The sequence below is a fragment of the Schistocerca cancellata genome, chromosome 3, assembly GCF_023864275.1.
Source record: "Schistocerca cancellata isolate TAMUIC-IGC-003103 chromosome 3, iqSchCanc2.1, whole genome shotgun sequence".
NCBI lineage: Eukaryota > Metazoa > Arthropoda > Insecta > Orthoptera > Acrididae > Schistocerca > Schistocerca cancellata.
The window spans coordinates 765468703-765487480 of NC_064628.1; the positions used below are offsets into that span (position 1 = coordinate 765468703).

The following is an 18778-nucleotide window of genomic DNA, read 5'->3' on the forward strand; positions in this document are numbered from 1 at the left end:
TGCTACGGTCGCAGGTTCGAATCCTGCCTCGGGCGTGGATGTGTGTGATGTCCTTAGGTTAGTTAGGTTTAAGTAGTTCTAAGTTCTAGGGGACTGATGACCTTAGATGTTAAGTCCCATAGTGCTCAGAGCCATCTGAACCATCAGCATCTCCCTCTCAATACTTTGACAACTTCACAGTTTACACGACATAAAATTCGTAGTATACAATCAATCTCATCAGTATCTCAATGAACGCTACGATTACCAATACACATCTGCGGACTATGGGTTAAATGAGAGGAATGCTGTTTCTTTCAGTGATTTCTGGATGTATCTTTCTGTTATTTTTTTCTTCCCCGTTCTGTTTTGCTATAAACAAACTTCCTTCCACTTCCACCTGTGGATTCACGAACTACTTCGGATTTGTTGTTGGCAGAATGTATGGTCAATCTGGAATGTTTTCCGTCTTCGTGAGACCGCAAGTCCATCCACGTGGACAGACCCTCAGTCAAACAGCTGAAAAATATCTTCCTTGACGTTTTCGAGACTCTTCGTTTTCATTCTACATCATTCACCGAAACTTACCGAGAAATAGAGGAGCGTTTTTTTAAAAACTCTATATATGCAAAAAAAATTCAAAATTGAGTTAGGCATGGTAATGCCATAATGTTGATCAACGCCTGAACCAAGTTTTACCACAAGTCGACTACTGCTGTGCGTATGAACACTCCAAATCACAAGGTTTCAGCAAAACACGAGTATGCATTCTTACAGTGACAGCAAGCAGTTAACAATAATGGAATATAATGGTTGCTTTAAACGATGTTATTCATTGTTGTAATAATACAGCATTTACTGGGGGGAAATGTATTGCAAGTAGACTTCATTGTCGTCGGAACACCAGCAACTGACTTTTAGACAAGTATTCACTTGACAATCACGCGTATGTCTACAAAGAAGTAGAATGGATGATGATTCTTCTGATTCTGAAAACGGCATACAGGTCAAAGAATGTTCCGATGGGAGAAAATTCCGATTCGAGAAGAGCTTGCAAAGCAAAAAGTGTAAAAAGAGCCTATCACTAAATTCAATAATAGACTTAAGATTTCGCTTCCAAAAGCTTAAGGAAAGAAATAATGCAAAGCTGCTGAACTCAGCATGAAGATATTTCCCGAATTTATTATCACGTGACATCATTAAATAAAATGGATCAAGATAAGTTTCTATTAAAATTTCTTCACCTCAGCGCAGAGTGGTGGGCAAACAGAATGTAAAAAGGGAGAAAATAGTGACAGTGAAATATACCATTAGAAAAATGAATGGTAAAGTATTGCCTGTTTGTGCTGCCACTTTCCATGGAGTACCTGGCATGTCAAAGGATTGGTTATCCTATCTAGCAAGCATGTTCCATGAAGGAGGAAGGTTGCCAGAGGAAAGGAGTGGAGGTGACAGAACAGAAAAAGATCATAGAGAGGTAACTATTGCCTTCAAGGATAATATAAAAAATATAAACGTAGAGAGATTCACCATGGAAGGCGAAGTCTACGAGTGGTTATTTGTCTTTAGGTCTCACAGTCAACAAAATGTTCTAGAGATTCTGTGAAGAAAGAAAAAAATTAGGACTGAAACAATGCTCCTTATCAAAATACAAGCATATATATTACGAACATTCCAATCTGTCACTAGTGAAAAGGGAGCACTAAACTCCAAGCTACCATTTAAAATGAACAGCCATCGTGTCATCTAGTACAAGAAAGCAAAGAGAATTGTTAATGTATCACAGTGATACATACTCTGGAGACCCACTACAAGTTGGCATCCGGAGAAAAAAGAAACCACGCCATCCAACGTTATTAACATCCACCTTTTTACCAAAACAAAATATGTTAAGCAAAATAAGGAAGAAAGCTGGGTCTGCCTCACTAAAATATTTTGAAATTCCAGATGATGCAAAGGAGTTTTACATAGATGTCTCAGATGAATAATGTATAGATTTAAGGGGAAAAACTTGACAATAAAAATGTGATCGTTACATGTAGCGTTTTTGGTGTTATTAATTTCATAATTCATATAGTATTAATAATTATTATATAAGCTAAATAATTATGTTAAAGTAGTTATCATTGATATTATTGTAATATGCTACCATATTTCTATTATTACTGTTTGTGTTATCAAGAAAGTAAAAAACTATAAATTTAAAAAATGCATGTTGGCAACGGCCTTGCCGCAGTGGCTACATTGGTTCCGTGAGATCACCGAAGTTAAGCGCTGCTGGGCGTGGTCGGCACTTGGATGGGTGACCATCCAGGCCGCCATGCACTGTTGCCATTTTTCGGGGTGCACTCAGCCTCGTGATGCCAGTTGAGGAGCTACTCGACCGAATAGTAGCGGCTTCGGTCAAGAATAGCATTATAAGGGCCAGGAGAGCAGTGTGCCGACCCCACGCCCTTCCTGTCTGCATCCTCCACTGAGGATGACCTGGCGGTCGGATGGTCCCGGTAGGCCACTCGTAGTCTGACAACGGAGTGCTATATATAGTAAGATATGCATTTTACAACAATGGGGGGGGTATAATAAACATTGCAGCATATAACAAATTAGTTGTAGAAAAAAATACACAGAAGTACAGGAGGCAACTTAACTGATACTAGCAATAATAATAAGCATTTATCGACTTGTGCAAAAAAAACTGGAAAAATCTCAACTTAATATACTGCTATAATAATTTGTATTCATTTCATTACAACACTTTACTAATGTCAGTGAAATCTAGTACTCACGTAAAAATTCAAACTGTCAGCTATGCCTAGGTGAAAGTGGAAAACGCATTTTGTGAAAAACCGTATGAGTTGCATTTATCGAGGTTCGACCCAACTTGGAAATTTGTACATGTATGTCAGTAAAATGTTATTTTGACGGGTCAGGGAGTCACGGCAAGCATGACTCACCCCCTCCCCTCCCTCTCACGCACATGACTAAAGTGCGTGTCATTTACGACGGCGCCCGAGTTTAGGTTCGTTCTGCGCATCTGACGTCACAAAACACAGTCAGCCAGTGAGCAGAGAACGACGTTGCCAGAGCTCGTCTACAGTGCAGAGCACGGACGAGTGTCTTCAGATCTAGAAACTTCCAGTCATAAATAAAGTAATTGAACAAAAGTAGTGTCTTGATAGCAGACTTTCTATAAAAGAAAACTTGGAAAAAGCATTATTTATACCAATTGCTTCATATTCTATTAATTCATTAAACCAAACAAGCAATAAGGCTCCTAATTCAGGCGGTAGCAGTTAAATTCATTTTCACTAACTGCTTTTTCGCAATAAAGAACAGCGGTAATTGTTTATTTCCTATTGTACTTCGACGAAACGTGAGTAATTCAAAGTCATACCAACAGTGTTTGTCGGTATTTTGCGTGAATCTTTAAAGTCCTCCGGGACTTCTGTTGAATGACGAGCTGCGTTGGCATAATGGTTAAGGTGTTTGGCTGCTAAGCAAAAGGTTCTGAATTCAAACCTCATTCGACACTAAATATTTTCTTTATTTAAAAACAATATCGAAGTGTCTTCCTTCATGAATTTTATTCGTTTGAATGTAATTTTTTGAAATTTCTAGTGGCAACTAAAATCGACCATATGGAAAATATACGCTGTGGACTTTTACCTCTGCAAACTCTTCAAAATTTCGTGCAGTGCTTTACTACATTTAATGCTGCCCAATAACTGCGTTGAACATCGAAACAAAATTAAGTCATGTATGGGGGGAAGGTATAAGCCAAGAAGATGTGTAAAAATCAAATTTTTGGGCCAAACAGTTTTTGTGAAATTGAATGATAAGTGTGTCAAAGCAGTCTGAACACGATGTGTCTGCACAGGCGAGCAGTGCAGTAATGACAAAATCGCGCACAGCGCGGAATGTGGGGAGCAGGTCTGTGTAGCAGCGAAAGGGTTAATGCGGCCGCGGTGGCTTTACTTCGTAAACTGCGCGCTTCCCCCAGAAACGTAAGTTTGCGAATTATACTATATACTATACTATGGCGCTGCTTCTCTTGGCGCGTACAACTGGCAACGCAGCAGTCTCCCGCGTGTGTGCGGGCATGCGCGAGCAACCAAGATAAAATAATTGAACTTTAGTGGCGAATGATTTTTGTTGTGGCAGGTGCGTCCCGCTCAGGAGCGCTGTCCCCGCGTCTTCTGCGGCGCGTGTGCCGTGGAGAGGACCTGCTGCGCGTCGCCTGGGACCCTCCCCCAGCACAGCTGCCAGCCCCGGACCTCTACCTCGCGCAGGCCACCGACGACCGCGGCCGCCGAGCCACAGTCAACTGGGTGAGCACACCGTGTCACCCGCTGTTCACTTCGTCTGCCATAATACACTGTCTGAAAAAATAAAGTGAAGCACCCACTAGAAGTGATTAGATCCCAAAATAGCTTCATAAACGCACACACCATCAGAGATGTATAAATGATTAGAGTCAGCAATTCTTTGTAATGGGCAGAATGGCCACTACAGTGCTGTGGTGTCATTTGTATTTAGTGTTTGCACAAGGCATAACTTAATCATAGCTAACACTTGGTTCAAGAATCATAAAAGAAGGTTGTATACATGGAAGAATCCTGGAGATACTAAAAGGTATCAGATAGATTATATAATGGTAAGACAGAGATTTAGGAACCAGGTTTTAAATTGTAAGACACTTCCAGGGGCAGATGTCGACTCTGACCACAATCTATTGGTTATGAACTGTAGATTAAAACTGAAGAAAATGCAAAAAGGTGGGAACTTAAGGAGATGCGACCTGGATAAATTGACTAAACCAGAGGGTTTTCAGAGTTTCAGGGAGAGCATAAGGGAACAATTGACAGGAATGGGGGAAAGAAACACAGTAGAAGAAGAATGGGTAGCTTTGAGGGATGAAGTAGTGAAGGCAGCAGAGGATCAAGTAGGTAAAACGATGCGGGCTAGTAGAAATCCTTGGGTAACAGAAGAAATATTGAATTTAATTGATGAAAGGAGAAAATATAAAAATGCAGTAAATGAAGCAGGCAAAAAGGAATACAAACGTCTCAAAAATGAGATCGACAGGAAGTGCAAAATTGCTAAGCAGGGATGGCTAGAGGACAAATTTAAGGATGTAGAGGCTTATCTCACTACGGGTAAGATACATACTGCCTACAGGAAAATTAAAGAGACCTTTGGAGAAAAGAGAACCACTTGTATGAATATCAAGAGCTCAGATGGAAACCCAGATCTAAGCAAAGAAGGGAAAGCAGAAAGGTGGAAGGAGTGTATAGAGGGTCTATACAAGGGCAATGTACTTGAGGACAATATTATGGAAATGGAAGAGGATGTAGATGAAGATGAAATGGGAGATACGATACTGCGTGAAGAGTTTGACAGAGCACTGAAAGACCTGAGTCGAAACAAGGCCCCCAGAGTAGACAACATTCCATTAGAACTACTGACGGCCGTGGGAGAGCCAGTCCTGACAAAACCCTGTCATCTGGTGACCAAGATGTATGAGACAGGCGAAATACCCTCACACTTCAAGAAGAACATAATAATTTCAATCTCAAAGAAGGCAGGTGTTGACAGATGTGAAAATTATCGAACTAGCAGTTTAATAAGTCACGGCTGCAAAATACTAACGCAAATTCTTTAAGACGAATGGAAAAACTGGTAGAAGCCGACCTCTGGAAAGATCAGTTTGGATTCCGTAGAAATATCGGAACACGTGAGGCAATACTGACCCTACGATTTATCTTAGAAGCTAGATTAAGGAAAGGCAAACCTACGTTTCTAGCATTTGTAGACTCAGGGAAAGCTTTTGACAATGTTGACTGGAACACTCTCTTTCAAATTCTGAAGGTGGCAGGGGTAAAATACAGGGAGCGAAAGGCTATTTACAATTTGTACAGAAACTAGATGGCAGTTATAAGAGTCTAGGGGCATGAAAGGGAAGCAGTGGCTGGGAAGGGAGTGAGACAGGGTTGTAGCCTGTCCCCGATGCTATTCATTCTGTATATTGAGCAAGCAGTAAAGGAAACAAAAGAATAATTTGGAGTAGGTATTAAAATCCAGGGAGAAGAAATAAAAACTTTGAGGTTCGCCGATGACATTGTAATTCTGTCAGAGACAGCAAAGGACTTGGAAGAGCAGTTGAACGGAATGGATAGTGTCTTGAAGGGAGGATATAAGATGAACACCAACAAAAGCAAAATGAGGATAATGGAATGTAGTCGAATTAAGTCGGGTGATGCTGAGGGAATTAGATTAGGAAATGAGACACTTAAAGTAGTAAAGGAGTTTTGCTGTTTGGGGAGCAAAATAGCTGATAATGGTCGAAGTAGAGAGGATATAAATGTAGACTGGCAATGGCAAGGAAAGCGTTTGTGAAGAAAGGAAATTGGTTAACATCAAGTATAGATTTAAGTGTCAGGAAGTTGTTTCTGAAAGTATTTGTATGGAAGGGAAACATGGACGATAAATAGTTTAGACAAGAAGAGAATAGAAGCTTTTGAAATGTGGTGCTACAGAAGAATGCCGAAGATTAGATGGGTAGACCACATAACTAATGAGGAGGTATTGAATAGGATTGTGGAGAAGAGAAGTTTGATGTCTCTGTTAATTCATACTGATTAAACGAATATCGCACCAGACTCCTGAGAGTCAGAACCAATGAACCGTCATAAGTCCACCAAATGTGGCAAAGACTATTCTGAATAAAAATATACTCCTATCATAAAACAGAAACTCCCATTTAAAGGTGTGATCAATAGTCCTGAGTTACTGTTTAAAGATGTAGACTTCATATACCATGTATTAACGCTGCCCATTCTCCTTGGCATACTGATATAGTAAAGGAAACTGTTGTGCTATTAAGAGAAAATACTGGGCTTCCTATTTTACTTGCATGGTTCATCAATCCCAGTTATTAATTGGATTTATCGTGAATTTGGTACCATATTTCATGTAGGAAAGTAATATTACGAACAAGATAATGATATTGACCCTTATTAGAACAAATAAACGTAAATTCTCAGCAATAAAATCTACAGTTACACAGCAACCTCAGAAACTTAATCGGAACGAAAAGGACAGTAAAAATGCCAACAAATAATAAATAGTGGAGAATACAAATGGAATGAAATGATATGAAAAACATTACAAACAAATGCAAGTAATCACTCAACTCTGCCTCTTTAACAGTGGGCAGGAACAAAATTAAGATGAAAGATTAAAAGAAATAAACCAAGAATATTGGAGAAGGGTAGGGAGTTAGGAAGAATTGGGGTAATGTGATAAAATGAAGGAGACATGAATTGGAAGAGACTACACACATGGAAGAGATTACTGTGAATAGTGTACCAAAGAAAGAAGGTGACACTAATTTATGGCCCTTGTGCAAACAAACACCACCCATCACTTTCAATGTCACCCCCCCCCCCCCCCCCGCCTCTCTGGTAAAGTAGGTCCATTCTCTCCTTATGTAAATAGACTGGCACAGCACTCTTATGTAAACAAACTGTTCACTTGTGGTCTTAGTTTTATGACCATAGGCTTTTACCACAATCTTAACAGCCGTAATTTATGACACAAAAAATGGCTGTCTTCACCGTCCCACTACGCCCTACTCCCGCTCTCCTAAGTTCTCGATTCATATCGGTAGAAAAAAAGGCGGGAAGTTATTCCACTGGCGGGATTTTATCCCTCCAACGGCCCCCTACCTCTCATTGGGGTATGGTAGTCATCATAATGAGATAGGCACGTTATTTGTACTCTGTATGTTGGTTGATCAGTGGGAAACCTCAGCTGCAGCAACGGAAATCAGTTTTTGGGCAATTTGTTACAGTTTTGAAGTAATTTCTTACAATTTTTGCAGAAACCTTGCCACTTTTCTCCAAGCGTTCCTAATACCCACTTTATACTACTCTTCAAGATCGTCATCAAAAAATACATGTAGATTACATTGAAAACGTAACTTTTTATGATTAACACGTACCACAGTGCATTATTTAAACAAATACACTGATATCCCATGGTTTAATGTTTAACTTTTACCACAGTGCATTGTTTAAACAAATACACTTTTGTAGAGTACCAATTTGATTACTGTAGGAATGTTTCACTGTAAGGACCTTATCCTTACCTTACTAATGTATTAATAACAATACAACATTATCAAACGTTGTCTAACTACACACATCACCCTTATCTTAATTTGCATAATTTATGGCCCAAAAACTGTCCGATACAGTATGACATCACTATCACGCTGCTTCAGAGGAGTATGACACTATAAACTTACTGTGGATTTGTAACACACACAAGGCATCATTAGATTACACTAATATCACAAGTTTTTAAACGATTTCGCACACTTGTGTTGTTTCCACCAGCACCGCTTGAATACGATGGGGTGGGTGCGATAACGATGACTTTATTTGGAAATATGTAAATTGCAGGACATTTCCTTGACAGTCTACACAATGGACTGTAATCGTAACTATACCTGGCTACATCTACATCTTCACGGATACTCTGAAAATCACTATTAAGTGCCTGACAGAGGATTAATCGAACCATATTCACAATAATTCTCTATTATTCCAGTCTGGAACAGCGCGCGGAAAAAACGAACACCTACATCTTTTCCTTGCGAGCTCTGATTTCCCTTATTTTATTATGATGATCATTCCTCCCTATGTAGGTCGATCTCAACAAAATATTTTCGCATTCAGAGGAGAAAGTTGACGATTTCACCACAACGAAAAACGCCTTTGCTTTAGTGACATCCACCCCAGATCCGGTATCACGTGAGTGACACTCACTCCCCTGTTTCTCGATAGATAGTACAAAAAGTGCTGCTCTTTTTGAACTTTCTCGATGTATTCTGTTAATCTTATCTGATAAGGATCCCATATCGCGCAGCAGTGCTCCAAAAGAAGACGGACCAGCATAGTGCAGGCAGTCTCTTTAGTAGATCTGTATGATCTTCTAAGTGTTCTGTCAACAAAATGCAATCTTTAGTTCGCCTTCTGCACAACATTTTCTATGTGTTCTTTCCCATTTAAGTTATTCATAATTGCAATTCCTAGGTATTTACTGGAATTTACAGCCTTTAAATTTCACAGATTTATGGTGTAACCGAATTTTAACGGATTCCTTTTAGCACACATGTGGATGATCTCACACTTTTCATTCTTTAGGGTCAATTGCCAGTTTTTGAGCCAGACAGATTTAGAAATCGTTTTGCAATTTGTTTTGATTTTATGATGACTTTAGTAGACAATAAACGACAGCATCATCTGCAAACAACCTTAAAGGGCTACTCAGATTACCTCCTAAATCGTTTATATACCAAAAGAACAGCAGAGGGTCTATAACACTATCTTGGTGAACGCCAGAAATCACTTCGGTTTTACTCGATGACTTTCCGTCAGTTACTGCGATCTGTGACCTCCCTCACAAGGAAATCACTAGTCCAGACACATAACTGACACGATATTCCAGAAGCACGCAATTTCACTACAAGCCGTTTCTGAGGTGTAGAGTCAGCCTTTTGCGAACCGTCCTGTCTCTGCATGAACCTGTGTTGCCTTGCCACCGCCGCCACAGCCGAAATACGCGGGAAATGACTATTGCTTCCCCCTCTGAGGGACACAGTCAGCCGTCACCCATTCTGAGTCGAAGTGTGGTATGATTTTAATACTGAGATGAGGGTGGAGGCGACCAGCAGAATACTAACATCAGGCACAGGGTGCATAAACAAGCGGTGGGCAAATGGATAGGTCTTTGTTCAAGCCAACGCACTGGCTGCTACAAGGATCTGCAGTCTTAAAATGAATGTTAATACCCAGAGAAAGCGATGTATATAACTTATACGGAAAGTAGCCTCCATCATAGCAATGTGCGATCTACAGTCTGCATGGACTACCTAATCAAAAGCATCCAGACACCTACTAACAATGCTACCACTATCTCATCGATCAGAGATACAGTGTGTCCCTCACATGAGTCGCCAGATGCATTTTCTCAGTAGTTTCAGTGTATATTTGCAATTTCGATTTTGCAATTTGTAGATGGAGTCTGTACAAATTGTTACTGCTGATCTTGTCTTTAACATACTGCCCAGTATTGATGGAAAGTGTTGCTTTGTTTCCCGTTGTGATCTACACGATTTTAAATAGGAATGTAATGTGGCCGAGAGTGGCCCCAGGTGAGTCTGGTGCGATATTCGTTTAATCAGTATGTATTAACGGAGACATCAAAACACAAATAATTAATCGTTAGGAGAGAGGGCAAGGGGGAGGGCGAAGGCAGCCCTCTTTTGAGTATAAATTATTGTTATTAACATTGGACTAAAAGCATATGGTTGTAAGTTGGACTTGCATAAACATAACTAAGAGCACACGTGGCGGTTTGTTTATGTAAGGACACGAGCCCAACGGCCTTTGTGACCGAACGGTTCTAGGCACTTCAGTCTGGAACCACGCTGCTCCTGCGGTCGCAGGTTCGAATCCTGCCTCTGGCATGGATGTGTGTGATGTCCTTAGGTTAGTTAGGTTTCAGTAGTTCTCAGTCTAGGGGACTGATGACCTCAGATGTTAAGTCCCAAAGTGCTTAGAGCCATTTTGTAAGACGTCGTGGTCTCCTGACCTTCATTACTTACATATTCCGCCCTCACAATCATATTCCGCACATCAAGATGCTTCATTCGAACCCAAACTCGATAAGATAAAGTCAACGTTGTATGAATTCATGTAGATGATATGCAAATAACAAGTAAGTGCACCGTGGTTGAAATACTCGAGGCTGGCATACACACATACATTCCACTCACGACGGTCACAGGAGCTTTTAGTTCGAGAGAGGCAGACTGCACGCCGGGAGGCCGGTCCCTTCAGAGGACAATTCAGCCTTTCTATGTCAGACGGCGACCGCCCGCGGAGCGGACAGCTTTTGCCCGAGTGAAATGGGAGAACGACCCCGTGTTCGGCTTAAAAGCAAATTCCGCTACATTGTGTGGGAGCGCCTAGCCTACGCATTCTTTACAAACATAGCACGCAGTTTCAGAGGTTTTCACAGGGAGACAGCAAACGCCAAACGCTGATGCTACAGATTTCTGGACTGGTCGCTTTAAACGAAACGTCATTCTTCCGTTTTAGAAGAGCAAGATTGGCAGACGATATTCCTGACGCCTTGAGCTGAAGGAGTAATCGAAAAGACCAAAAGATATACAACTTCACGTCTGGCGTTGAGAGGGGCCGTTCAGTTGTCGCTCTTGGAGCGAGAACACGTAACGAGAGCGTGTGCACTCGTACATGTACTCAAAGAGCGAGGAACAAGTCTCTCCTCAGTACTTCACTGGGAGAGCACCTATGTCGAGAGCAAATCGGAGTGCGACTCTATATTGAGTCCTTGAGATTAAGCGTTGTTCACTGTGTTGGCCGCCACACTTATTGTGCGGTGTGAATGGACAGAGTTATAGTTAAACTCATGCGAGCGAATTTTTGAGTGGCATATTGGTGGACTGGTTATCTGAGCAGTGTACCACACCAATAGTTAGACTAGGGGCGAATAGGAGTCCTTTACTTCATCAAGGCATAGGGAGAGTTTGATTGGCAAAGGTCAATCCAGATAGAACGAGAGTTATTTTATTTGTCAGCAGCGAGCGGCACAGACAGCAGTCATCGCAGCTTACGGTATTGTGCGCTACAGTTCTTGCGAGCCCCATATTTCCTCCACAACAATACACTTCACTGCATTTCACACACGACAGCCTCGACCGTACCGAGCAACATTCTAATGGATAATTATTCAAGTGGAGTAGGCGTGGCTCTCAGCCATTCTGCCAAGTCAATAACAATCGTAAACTTTGTATAGAAATTTCATTAGCGAATCCTATCCTTAAGAGGTAATTTCACATTCCGAAAAGAGCCCGGAAATAATTTGTTCAGTTCATAACTAAAAGGGCCATTGTGATTTCTCAGAATTTTTGCAAAATAAATAATAATTTTCTTTAGTTTCATGTTTTTCTTACACTAACTAGCACTACTCCAGTACCCAAGTATCCTACTAGTTATGTAAGAAGTTTGGTGAATTTTTGTGTCATTTCCTTACAGCAGACGACTCCAGAAGATATTTATTGCTGAAAGTTTTTCAGGCATTTCTCTTTAGAACGCTAGGAGCGTCTGTCCGACTACTCTAGTAGTGTGGGGTTGGAAATTGCATCTTGCAGGAGCCACAGGGTAAAGGGTACATCTCAGATTAATCTGTTGCGCAGAATGACAGAATAGCACCCGCACGCTCTCAGAATTTGAACCATTTGATTTTGGACTCGGGGAAAGGAATGAAAAAGGAAGCCGCCTGGTAGAATTTTCGCACAGAGCATAATTTAATCATCGCTTGGTTCAAGACTCGTGAAAGAATACACTATACGTGGAAGAGACCTAGAGATTTCAGGCTGATTACATAATGATAAGGCAGAGATATTTGCAGGGGCATATGTGGATTCTGACCACAATTTGTTGGTTATGAACTGTAGATTATAAGTGAAGAAATGGCAAAAAGTTAGGATAGCAAGGAGATGATATCTGGAGAAGTTGTCGAGAATTTCAGAGGGAGCATTAGGCAACAGTTGATTAGAACCTGGGATGGGAATACAGTAGAGGACGAATGGGTAGCTTTGAGAGATGAAATAGGGGAGGCAGAAGAGGATTAACTAGGTAAAAAGACGAGTCCTAGTAGGAATTAATGGATAACATGGAAGATGATGAGTTTAATTGATGAAGGAAGAAAATATCAGAATGCACCAAACGAAAGAGGAGAAAGAGAATACAGATATCTAAAAATTGAATATAAATACATAAAATTGTAATCAGTCGCTTTTTTGAATAGTTATTTATTATTAACCTTTTGAGGTTACTCATCAGATGGTTTTCTGGAAGTTACATCACTATTTCTAGCATAATGCTGGTTACTGGCTTGTGACAGTATGGGCGGCTTTTTTCGTTAGTGTCCATCAGTCTGCTTCCATTTTGATGGCCAGTTGGTATATCACTTCACACACTTTTAGACAATCTGTATTTATTTACACTGCGACAGCGAAACTTTGTCATAATCCACCATGTGCTACACAACAGTTGCAGTCTTATGTATTTACAACAACTAACAATCACGGGTTCTAAAATATCCGTAATGGATAAGCTTAATCTAACAAATGAGGTTGACTGGAAGTGCAAAATGGCTAAGCAGGAATGGCTAGAGGACAAATGTAAGGACTTACAAGCATATTTCATTAGGGGAAAAGTAGATACCACCTACTGGAAAATTAAAGAGACTTTTGGAGAAAAGAAAAGCAGCTGTATGAATGTCAGGAGCTCAGATGGAAAACCAGTACCAAGCAAAGAAGGAAAAGCTGAAGGTGAAAGGAATATATAAACTGTCTGCGCAGTGGAGATAAACTTGAAGGCAATGTTATAGAAATGGAAGAGGACTTAGATGAAGTTTAGATGGAAGACATGGTACTGCAGAAACAATCTGGCGGATCAGTGAAAGACCTAATTCGAAACAAGGCCCAGTAGGTTAGACGACATCCCGCCAGAACCACTGATAGCATTAAGCGAACTAGCTAAGACAAACATCTTCCACTGATGTGCAAGATGTGTGAGACTGGCGAAATACCCTCAGACTTCAAGAAGAATATAATAATTCCAGTTTCAAAGAAAGCAAATACTGACAGTTGTGAATAATAGCGAACTATCATTTTAATAAGTTATCGTCGCAAACACGAATTCTTTCTAGAAAAATGGAATAAGTGATAGAAGCGGACCTCGGGGAAGACCAGTTTGGATTTCAGAGAAACGGAAGAACACACGAGGAAATACTTGAACCTAGAAAGCTTTTGACTATGTTGACTGGAATACTCTCTTTGAAATACTGTTCTGAAGGTAGCAGGAGTAAAATACAGGGAGCAAAAGGCTATTTACAACTGGTATAGAAACTAGACGGCTGTTATAAGAGTCGAGTGGCATGAAAGGGAAGCAGTGGCTGAGAAGGGAGTCCCCGATGTTACTCAATCTGAACAGTGAACAGGAAGTAAAGGAAACCAAAGAAAAATTTGGAATAGGGATTAAAGTTCTGGCAGAAGAAATAAAAACCTTGAGGTTTGCCGATGGCTTGTAAGAAGAACAGTTGAACGGAATGGACGGTGCCTTGAAAGTAGGATATAAGATGAACACCAGTAAAAGCAAGACAAGAATAATGGAATGTAGTCTAATTAAATCAGGTGATGCTGAGGGAATTAGATTAGGAAACGAGACACTTAAAGTAGTAGATGAGTTTTGGCATTTGGGCAGCAAAATAACTGCTGGTGGACGAATTAGAGAGGATATAAAATGTAGACTGGCAGCTGGCAGTAGCAAAAGAAGCGTATCTGAGGAAGTGAAATTTGTTAACACCGAATATAAGTTTAAGTGCTGTAGGGAGTGTAGCCGTGTACGGAAGTGAAACATGGACGATAAACAGTGTAGACAAGAAGAGAATAGCAGCTTTTGAAATGTAGTGCTACAGAAGAATGGTGAAAAGTAGGCGGGTGGGTAACGTAACTAATGAGGTACTGAAGAGAACTGGTGAGACAAATTTGTGGCACAGTTTGAGGGGCCCATTGATGGGTCACATTCTGTGATATCAAGTGATCACCAATAGAGTAGCCGCCCGCCGTGGCCGTGCGGTTCTAGGCGCTACAGTCTGGAACCGCGTGACCGCTACGGTCGCAGGTTCGAATCCTGCCTCGGGCATGGATGTGTGTGATGTCCTTAGGTTAGTTAGGTTTATGTAGTTCTAAGTTCTAGGGGACTGATGACCTCAGATGTTAAGTCCCATAGTGCTCAGAGCCATTTGAACCATTTGAACCAATAGTGTATTGGTGAGAAATGTAGAGAGTAAAATTCCTAGAGGGAGACCAAGAGATGAATACAGTACGTAAAATCAGAAATATGTAGGTTTCAGTAGTTATTTGGAGACGAAGAGGCTTGCACAGCCTAGAATAGCACGTAGAGCTGGATCAGTGTAACATTCGGACTGAAGACCACAACAACAACAATAACATAATATTATTTGACATGTAACTGCTTTTCTGAAATGAAAATGGTCTGTGAATATTTATCATGATCGTAGTTATCATGATGAGTTAACAGTGTCTCCTATTCAGCGCCTATTCCTTCTTTTCTGTCCACCGATGATACTGGAGCACTATGTGTGGCAACGTATTCACTGCATCTTTATAATGTGGTGGAGTCCTTTAAATTAGTACGAATGTATGTCTTGTACCATTTCTTCTGCATGCCATTGTTGTCACATATTTTCTCTTCTAATTTTATACTTTAAATATCATCAACAAGTTGAGTTAATCCAATATATAATTGTTTTGCAACATATTTCCATCTATTGCATCATCATTCTTGAATAAATCTCGTCACTAGATCATAATTTACAGGGATCTTCAATTAAATTTTCCAGATCCTTTCACATGCCTATAGCTGACTTAAATATAACGATTAGGTTACCATCTGTATCCACCCTAGTGAGTCCAGTTCTTTTATACAATGTCACATCCTCTGTTAGTACAAATTAAATCAGGTTGTAGTACGACTTTCATGATACTAACAATGTTTAACACTTCATTATCAATTTTTTAATCTTCTAATGAAATTTTCTACTTCCTCTAGTCTGTACAGAAGGCTCAAATGGCTCTGAGCACTATGCGACTTAACTTCTGAGGTCATCAGTCGCCTAGAACTTAGAACTAATTAAACCTAACTAACCTAAGGACATCACACACATCCATGCCCGAGGCAGGATTCGAACCTGCGACCGTAGCAGTCGCTCGGCTCCAGACTAGCGCCTAGAACCGCACAGCCACTCCGGCCGGCTGTAGAGAAGGATAAGGTGCTTGGATAGCTCCTGCCACTTAAATTTCTAGGTTCTGACGTAAATACTAACTGGGGGGGGGGGGGGGGGACGTGTTTCTCCAGATGTACGGGTATTCGATTTATTTCTTATTTGGTGATATTGTCGACAGCACGACACGGCACTGGATGAAATCTGAAGCAGCTTGAGGAAAAGGAGAGGGGGATGGAGCGACGGAGGGCAGCGGGTTGAGACTTCTTCCAGGATGAAGTAGGGACTCTGCTGATAAAGAACAGGTAGTTGAAAGCGATGAAGCAGATGTGAACGGCGAAACGGCGGACTCGCACCACGTGTCATTGCTTTTGGTTCTAGTGCCCAGAAACGGGCGCGAGAAGTCCAGATGCATAGCTTCGGCTGGCGTAGAAAGTTGGTGCTGCGAGATGAAGATTTAGCTGAGACGGCGAGAGTGTTGACAATTCTGGAACAGAAACGGTGGCCTGGTTCCCTTACTGGCCTCGGCGATGATAGCGATCCACTTTCTGCCGGGTCATCTAATTAAAAAAGGAGCAAGGTTAACGTCCTATCGACACCGAGCTCTCTCAGGTGGATAGAGGCGAGAGAGGGAATAGGCTTTGTCGAAGAAACAAGGTCAGCTGTGGTGTGCTACTTCTTGGAATCCATCGCAGAGCTTTCGATGACAGGCTATTTCTGCGGTGTCTTTCTAGCAGAAGTGGCCAGAATCGTCGAACATTCTCTCCATTACTATGGGGGGATCGGAATCGAACGTGCGTCCGAGGATTACGTGTACCCATATCTACAGTGCTTCTAACATTCGCCATGAATAGGAAATACAACTCCCTTCCATACAGGACAGCAATGGGGATGCGCTAGCGCCGTTAAAGATTGAATAAGAAGACCGCCTCAAAGGAAAGGGAACCTGGCTTTCCGATGCAGGCAACTTCCGTTGGTGTAGTACAGTTTTCCACCTGTCTTTTTATATTTTTTTTATGTTTTCAGTATCGGTAAAACAGGCACGACGCAGCGAGGAAGATATATCTGTAAATACACTGCCTGACAAAAGAAGTGACACACGGAGAAGGGGAGGAGGAAATGAAATAATACTTCACGGGCTGATCATTGATACTGCCACTGGGATGATGTTGACGTCCAAGTTTGTCCAACACATGTTCTGTCGGGAACAGATCTGAAAAACTTGTTGGTCACGAGAGTATCTCTACATCACGCAGGCATTTCATAGAGACATGTGACTGTTGGTAAATGGCACCAAGGTGTTGTCGCATGTTAGATAACACATGAGGACGCAGCACGTCCGTAACGTAGCGTTGTGCCGCCAGAGTTCCCTCAATCACTAACTACTATGATCTGAAGTCACACTCGATGTCTCCACATACACTGTGTGATCAAAAATGTCTGGACATCCCAGAAACCATACGTTTTTCATATTAGGTGCATTGTGCTGCCACCTACTCCCATGTACTCCCTATCAGCGACCTCAGTAGTCATTAGACATCGTGAGAGAGCAGAATGGGGCTCTCCGCAGAACTCACGGACTTCGAACGTGGTTAGGTGATTGGGTGTCACTTGTGACATACGTCTGTACGCGATATTTTCACTCTCCTTGACTTCCCTATGTCCACTGTTTCCGATTTAATAGTGAAGTGGAAGCGTGAAGGGACACGTACAGCACAAAAGCTCACAGGCCGACCTCGTCTGTTGACTGACAGAGACAGCCGACAGTTGAAGAGGGTCGTAATGTGTAATAGGCAGACATCTATCCAGACCATCACACAGGAATTCCAAACTGCATCAGGATCCATTGCAAGTACTATGGCAGTTAGGCGGGAGGTGAGAAAACTTGGCTTTTATGATCGAGCGGCTGCTCATAAGCCACATCATGCCGGTAAATGGCAGACGACGCCTCGCTTGGTGTAAGGAGCGTAAACATTGGATGATTGAACAATGGAAAAACGTTGTATCAAGTGAAGAATCACGGTACACAATGTGGCGATCCGATGGAGTGGTGTGAGTATGCCGAATGCCCGGTGTACGTCATCTGCCAGCCTGTGTAGTGCCAACAGTAAAATTCGGAGGCGGTGGTGTAATGGCGTGGTCGTGTTTTTCATGGAGGGGGTTTGCACCCGTTGTTGTTTTGCCTACACTATCACAGTATAGACCTACATTGATATTTTAATCACTTTCTTGCTTCCCACTGTTGAAGATCAATTCGTGGATGGCGATTGCATCTTTCAACACGACCGAGCATCTGTTCATAGTGCACGGCCTGTGGCGAAGTGATTACACGACAATAACATCCCTGTAATGGACTGGCCTGCACAGAGTCCTGATGTGAATCCTATAGAACATCTGTGGGATGTTATGGAACGCCGACTCCGTGCCAGACCTCACCGACCGACATCGGTACTTCTCCTCAGTGTAGCACTCCGCGAAGCTGTCATTCCGCAAGAAACCTTTCAGCACCTGATTGAACGTATGCCTGCGAGAGTGGAAACTGTCATGAAGGGTAGGGGTGGATCAGCACCATATTGAATTCCAGCATTACCAATAGAGGGCTCCACGATCTTGTAAGTAATTTTCAGCCAGGTGTTAGGATACTTTTGATCACATAGTGTATCATGGCGTCAGGATTAACACCACTGTGCCTCTCCAAACCACGAAAAGAATCCGACACCTCCTCAGGTTGCCGCCATATGCACCGACGATGGTGATGTGGGGCATGTGCAGAAGTGCGATTCATCGCTGAACACAATGCGAAGTAATTCATCTGCAGTCCATGCTCCCCTGTCGCAATACCACTCCAAATGCAGCCCTCTGTGTTGTGGTGGTAACGGCAGCCTACGTATGGGCC

At 41.8% G+C, this 18778-nt stretch overlaps 1 protein-coding gene across 1 annotated transcript in view; it reads left to right on the forward strand.

Moving 5' to 3' along the window:
* LOC126175796 (uncharacterized) overlaps positions 1 to 18778 on the forward strand; it is a 314318-nt gene that overhangs the window by 103831 nt on the left and 191709 nt on the right. Inside the window, exon 3 of the mRNA XM_049922776.1 lies at positions 4141 to 4307. Coding sequence (XP_049778733.1) covers positions 4141 to 4307 — 167 coding nt within the window. The remainder of the gene's footprint in view (positions 1 to 4140; positions 4308 to 18778) is intronic.